Source organism: Astatotilapia calliptera, chromosome 3 (genome assembly GCF_900246225.1).
Source record: "Astatotilapia calliptera chromosome 3, fAstCal1.2, whole genome shotgun sequence".
NCBI classification, from domain to species: Eukaryota; Metazoa; Chordata; class Actinopteri; order Cichliformes; family Cichlidae; genus Astatotilapia; species Astatotilapia calliptera.
In genome coordinates this window covers 33,019,678-33,026,590 of record NC_039304.1, presented here as the reverse complement: position 1 = coordinate 33,026,590, position 6,913 = coordinate 33,019,678, and the positions used below count along the sequence as shown (strand labels likewise).

Here is a 6,913-nt window from a genome sequence, read left to right as displayed (position 1 = left end):
TAAGAGAGCTCGTCAGCCCTGTGGGCTCTGACGGAAAAAGGACAGCCGATGGTTAAGAGCGCGAGTCAGAAGTTGAGTGAAAAACTCTCTAGTTGCAGCTACTTTTTTGTTATAGAAAGCAGAGAAAAATCTGTACGAGGAACAGGAGAGAGCAAAAGGAGCTGAAGAAATGTTAATTTGGATCCGGTGAAGAGGACGAATAAAGAGACAAAGACAGACAAGAAGGACTATGCTGAGCATGGAGATGTTCCCTGGTTTGACTCTGGGACCACAAAGGATTGGAGACTGCTTTTACAGAGGTGAGAGGGACTGAATGCATTCATGTTTAAGCAATAAACATAAACAGATGTCTTATTTTATACTGTTGATTGTACATTAAGGAATAAATGTTTTCATAAATCAGAACCTTTTTAATTTCTCACTTTTTAGGTCCTTAGAAAATGACAAAACAAATATATTAATGCCCTACAGCAAAGACAAAGGCATGATGGGGCCTTTAATGCAGCAGCCAAACCAGAAATACTACATTAAAAAACGTTTGCACTGAAAGTTCCAGTTAAGTGCTGAAGACACAATTTACTCTTTAAACCTTTTTTTGTACACCTGAAAATACATGAAAGTGGTTTTTAGATCAGATGGAAAAGACTGAATGAAACTTAGTGATTCAGTAGTTTGTACAAGTAATTAAATATATTTAATTTAAGTATACATTTAAAATATGGCTCCATATTTGCTTCACTTTCACCAGTTAAATAAAGTTTTTTTCCTTGGATTTGTTCTTTCCCACAGAGCGGGAGGCACCTGTGCATATACCGCTGTTCCCTCCGGCATGCGAAGCAGCCGCCAAAGCTCTGCCTCCAAGGCTGCTGGCTCCTCCTCCTGCTCCCGTCTCCAATGAGGCTGCAACCACAACCCCGAAAGATGAGGTGAAGATGGAGCTGGAGAACTCGTCTTTATGGAAGCAATTCAGCTCGGTGGGGACAGAGATGATCATCACAAAGAAGGGCAGGTGAGAGATTACATCTGTATTACTCCCCTTATCCCCTAGCCCTTATTTGTGGGGTGTAGCAATTTATCCCAGACAAACCCCAAAGTCATATCATGACCCATCTTGGGGAAATAAATTTACTTTTCATTAAGTCGTGGCCTCCTAAATGGGTCGTAGCAGTCTACCATCTCTTCTAACTTTATACTCCTCTGTTTTTAATGTTTTCATCCCATCTTGCCTTCATCAGTTTTAGTTCTTCCCTAATTCCTTCTCATTTACTGTTTTCTGTGACCTTTGGTGTCCTGAACCTATTTCATTTTGTTTTTTTAGACGGATGTTTCCTGGTTTGAAGTTGAAGCTGTCGGGCCTGAATCCATCACTCCGTTATATCCTCCTCCTGGATATTGTTCCCGTTGACAACTCCCGTTATCGTTTCCAAGGTGGCGGGTGGCAAGCTGTTGGAGCTGCAGAGGCGAGGCTACCAGACCGGGTGTTCATCCACCCAGATTCTCCTGCCACAGGTGCCCACTGGCAGAGCCGCACCATGTCATTTCACTACGCCAAGCTCACAAACAACACCCTGGACACACAGGGACATGTACGTACTGCACATGAACAGGCCTAGTGGAGATACAGCACATAACCTTCAGTGGTGCATGTTGAGTTAAGCCTTTTTCTTCTATTCAAAGATCATCCTACACTCTCTGCATCGATACCAGCCCAGAATTCATGTGATAGAAGCCCGGGATGTACTGAGGTGGGGTGGAGGGCAGCACTCCTTTGTTTTCCCCGAGACCCAGTTTATCACCGTCACCGCCTACCAGAACAGCAAGGTACCGTTATTTTCTGCTCTGACTGCGAGTTTTGTGTTACCAAGCAACAGACTCACAGAGACACTCATTCATTTGATATATAAGAGATTCTTTGCAACATTAAGAACATGATTTCAAACAACAGATGTAATGTAATATTAAATGTGTTTTGTGTTTATTTTCAGATCACTGAGCTTAAGATCAACTCCAACCCTTTTGCTAAAGGCTTCCGTGAAGACGGCATGAACAGCAAAAAGTAATTCCCAACACAAGCAGCAAAAACTCACAGTCTACATTCATCTGTTGTTGTGCAGGATCTAAATGCCTTTTTTCTTTATAGACAAAGAGATGCGAGACAGAAACGCAAAATTGCCGTCTTGACAGAAACTTTAGATATAGGTAAGGGGGAAAACCAGATTTATGGCACGTTAAGTAACTTAATTTAAAAATGAATGTAATGTATTTCTCATTTTGAAACATTTCCACTTGTCTGCCATCAGTGAACTGTGATCCATGCGACTCCACTGAGCTCCTGCAGCAGGCCCCAGTAACCGGTGCAGACCTGCAGGCCCTCGCTCTGGCCTCTCTGCCTGCACTGCCCGAAACCTCCTGTGGGTTCAGACCAGGGGACACCTCCTATCAGGACACTTTGGTCCCGGAGCAGTCACTGGACCTCGGCCAGGAGTTTATGGCATCCCAGATGTCTGACATCAGCATCACATTGGCCAGTGGCATACAAGAGCTGCCAGGAAGCGAGAGGGCAAATAGTATGATTGAAAGGTAGGAGGCAGAGGAATGTAATTGATATTAGCATGATTCACATTGATAGACTATACAAAGAATAATGTTTTATATTTTTAGTTTATATTCTTCTTTACATAACCTAACCTAGCAATGTCAAAATTTCTGGTTCAGTCTTACTGCTAGGAGATGTGTGGTTTACACACATCTCTAATGGCTGATTATTATTATTTTCAGAAATTACGACACTAAATTGATTCAAGCTCTCATTTCCTTTCTCCTCCACAGATCAGACACAATGGCTGAGGCAGCCTACACCTCCAGCTTCCCTGCTGCTCAAGCCAGCTCCTCCTCTTTCCCCTCTGCTCCGCTCCCTCAGTCATCCTCCTCCTTCCCCTCCCATCCTGCCTCTGACCCCTCGGACAGATCTGATCCTCAGCCCTCCATCCCTCCTATCAACTATCCCTCCCTTCTGTCATCTTCCCCCGCACTCTCTTCCACCTCCAACACTCCCTCGCTGCAGCAGACCTCCTTCACCTTCCCCACTCCGCCCCCTTCCAGCTCCACCTCCCCACAACCACTCCTTTCGTCATCATCCTCCCCTTCCTCTTCCTCAAACAACTACCATGCAGTCCCAGACACCATCAGCCCCCACACTTCTACTGATGCCTCTTTTCATGCCCCGTCGTCCACCACATGTCCGTCAGATCTCCAGGACCAAGTAGCTGTTCATTCTCTGCTCACCCAGCCTGGCCAGCAGCTACAGGCTGGACCTCTCGCCACTGATTCACCCAGTGATCAAAGCTCTGCAGCGTTTATGTATCAAAATATTGTGCCAACAAATCCCAGCCCCACTCTGAGCACTGCTCAGCCTTTCCCCTGTCAAAACCAACCACCAGCTCCAGTTCTGTCTTGCTCCTTACCCATGCATGCTTCTTCCACATCTTTTGCTCCTCCATCTATTCCCCCACAGATGCAAAATCTGCCTTTTTCCCATGTATCTCCCAGCCCGGCCCACCCTGCCCTCCACCTCCCAAATCTGACCCACCAAGCTCAAGCTCCTTCACTTGCTCCAGCTACTGCATTTCCTCCCTCTTCTTTCCCTTACCCACCATCCACCCTTCCTCATCCTCCTTTTCAACCCTCCTCTTGCTTGGCTGTTGCTTCTTCTTTCCAGCAGTCCGTCACCCCTGCTGCCACACTGCCGCCACTAGCACACAATCCTTGTACATCATCTTCTACGCCCTCATATCCTGCTGTTGAAATTGGTGCAGTGCCTCCCTTCAATCCTGCACCACCTTATCGTCCAGAGATGGTACGGCACCACCCATCTCTTCTCCCACAGCTGGATCCATCACTTCCCCCTTCTGCCCCTAACCCAGCCCTCTACCCCACCTTTAAATCCTACCCTCTCCGGCTATGTCAGGACCCTCACCCCTCCCTCTCAATCCCATTCAGGCACTTGTACAGGCAACAACATGGCCACTCACTCTCACAGGGGTCCTACCTGGAAATGAGCACAAGACCAATGTTTTGAAATATGGTATTTTCATATGGATGAACTTTTAAGGGGAGTCAATGATGTGTAGAATTAGCTTAAGCCCAGTGTTTGTGTGTCTGTGTCTTCTCAGCAGTTCAGCTGACAGACTGATGAAACTGGGCCTCGTTTGTATATACTTGTTGAAGATTTTCTTTTCTATATTCATTCCAGTGTGAAAAATAAAATATTGTTTTTTCAAGCTTTTGTGACTCAATCCTTTTCAACTGAAATATTTTGCTGACAAAGACTGTAATATTTGTATGTAGCTTGAAGGATTTGTCAGATATCCAGCTGAGACTTTGGGGAGTTACTGAGAAGATATGACTAGTTTAAGTAAAGACTGGAAACTAGAGATACAATGTAAAAAATAAAAAATCGAGCACTCTTGAGTGAATTTCTGCCTTAAATCATCTTCTTAAATTTGACTGTTGGACTGGTTGGAAAATCTATGCATATTAGCCCCAAACAATCAGTGTAACCTACCACTCTCATCAACATTGAATGAAAACATAGACTGTATAAAAAGGATGGACGCTGCCACCATGATGTCACTTATGGTGTGTTCCTCAAAAAGTCAAAAATTCCGACTTCCTAGTCAGAAATGTCTTTTGTGGAATCCTGCCTCAACTCAGAAGATCGGAGCACGCTGACATACCCCGAGTTAGCAATCGAAGATGTCAGCACTGTTGCCAGGTTTTGTACCGTATTTTCACGACCATAAGGCGCACTTAAAAGTCTTAGATTTTCTTCAAAAAGTGCGGCGCGCCCTATAGCGCGGTGCGCCCTATGTGTTGTAAGGAGGACGTAGTAGAGAACACCATGAGAACGTTAAAGGGTGAAGTGTGGGCGTTGATCGTATATACCGGGACAATCGCACATACCTGTATAAAAAAACAGGTATGTGCATTATGCAGGACATCGTTGTTTTAACAACCCTGAAAATGGCAAAGAGACACGCTTACGAAGCACAGTTTAAACTGAAGGCCATCAGGTACGCGGAGGAACATGGAAATCGAGCAGCGGCGAGAGAATTTAAGATTAACGAATCGATGGTTCGCAAATGGAGGAAGCTGGAAAACAAGCTCCGGCAGGTCAAGAAAACGCAGCTGAGTTTCCGCGGACATAAGGCGAGGTGGCCCGAGTTGGAGGAAAGACTCGAGCGGTGGATCATCGAGCAAAGAGCAAGCGGGAGAAGCGTTTTGACGGTCACCATTCGGCTAAAAGCAGTTTCACTAGCTGAAGAGATGAACATTGAACATTTCCAAGGAGGTCCGTCTTGGTGCTTTCGTTTTATGAAACGGTGCCATTTTTCCATCCGGACCAGGACTACGGTAGCGCAGCAACTTCCAGCAGATTATAAGGAAAAGCTGGCCATCTTCCGCTCCTACTGCAGCAAACACATCGGCGACAAAAACATCCAGCCCAGCCACATCACAAACATGGACGAGGTCCTGCTCACTTTTGACATCCCGGTGAGTCACACTGTGGAGAAGAAGGGGACCAGCACGGTAGCGATACGCACAACGGGGTATGAAAAGTCTTCTTTTACTGTTGTGCTTGGCTGCCATGCTAATGGACAGAAACTGCCGCCTATGGTGATTTTTAAGCGAAAGACTTTGCCTAAAGAGAAGTTTCCAGCAGAAATCATCATTAAGGCAAATGAAAAGGGCTGGATGGATGAGGAAATGATGAAAGACTGGCTGAGGGAGGTGTATGTAAGGAGACCAGGTGGTTTTTTCCACGCAGTTTCACTAAGAGTGGAAGGCAGCGCCGGGGGTGTTACGCCACAATTTGCCAATGGATTGTAGATGCTTGGGCTAACATGTCTGCTGGCACTGTTGTTCGAGCTTTCGCAAAAGCCGGCATCGTTTCCGAGGAGCCGCACGGCACGGAAAGTGACTCTGACAGTGAAGACAGTGAACCTGGCATGTTTGATGGAGATTTAGCGCAGCTGTTCAATTCAGGCACAGAGGATGAGGACTTCCATGGGCTTGATTGATGATAAAAATGTGAGTACCAAACTTTGTTTTGCTCCTGCTTTATTTTTAAATATGCACACTTGTATGCTTGTGTGTTGTTGATGATGACGATTACCGGCAATAGAAATGTGAGTAAGGTACCGAATTCAGGTTTGCTCCCGCTTTATTTTTAAATACGCATACGGTACTTGTATGCGCCCTATGGTCCAGTGCGCCTTATGTGTGTGTTAAATACAGTAAGGGCACACATAACTGAGACTGCGCCTTTTAGCACAGTGCGCCTTATGGTCGTGAAAATACGGTAGTTGCAAAACAAGCCCAAATCATCACCCCTCCACCACTGTGTTTGACAGTTGGTAGGAGGTGTTTGTGCTGATATGCCTGCGCTTGGATTTCTCTAAACATTGCCAGATATCTCCACTTTGGTCTTATCCACAAGAAGTCTTGTCGTTTGTTCAGATGCAACTTTGCAAACCTAAGCCATGTTCATTTTAGAGAACCTGGAAACCCGTCCAAACAAGCCATACTTTTTCAGTCTTTTGCTGAGTGTACTGTCATGAACTTTCCAGACTGATGGGCACTAACAATCGTATCATTGTATTGTGTTAACACACACTTGAATATCCCAGAACTAAACTATCAAACCTTCTGCGTTTACAGAGTTGCTCACACTTGCCGATAACCAGCTTCAGAACTGCACTGAAAGCTTTATTTTTCTCACATAAGTGTACCTCCTAATTGCTGTTACGCAAATTACAAGGAAGACTAAACAGGAAACATCTGATTTTCCATATTCAGACATGGGTCAGGATTGAATGTCTAATAAGCTCCACCCCATTCATTCAATCAAATG

The 6,913-nt window shown here is 45.3% G+C and overlaps 1 protein-coding gene across 1 annotated transcript; it reads left to right on the top strand.

The window, feature by feature from the left end:
• The first annotated feature begins 229 nt into the window (after nucleotides 1-229).
• Nucleotides 230-4,078, top strand: tbx6 (T-box transcription factor 6). The gene is made up of 8 exons (XM_026153614.1): nucleotides 230-299; nucleotides 790-1,009; nucleotides 1,319-1,586; nucleotides 1,678-1,821; nucleotides 1,986-2,056; nucleotides 2,141-2,199; nucleotides 2,301-2,580; nucleotides 2,830-4,078. The coding sequence occupies exons 1-8, from the start codon at nucleotides 230-232 to the stop codon at nucleotides 4,076-4,078; spliced, it is 2,361 nt and encodes a 786-aa protein (XP_026009399.1).
• The last annotated feature ends 2,835 nt before the right edge of the window (nucleotides 4,079-6,913 follow it).

What these genes read in the sequence shown, in the direction of transcription:
- tbx6 (XM_026153614.1), top strand. Translation starts at nt 230, where the DNA reads ATGCTGAGCATGGAGATGTTCCCTGGTTTGACTCTGGGACCACAAAGG. An exon ending in CCCTGGACACACAGGGACAT is followed by an intron (nt 1,587 to 1,677) that starts GTACGTACTGCA and finishes TTCTATTCAAAG; the next exon opens with ATCATCCTACACTCTCTGCA. An exon ending in GACGGCATGAACAGCAAAAA is followed by an intron (nt 2,057 to 2,140) that starts GTAATTCCCAAC and finishes TTTTCTTTATAG; the next exon opens with ACAAAGAGATGCGAGACAGA.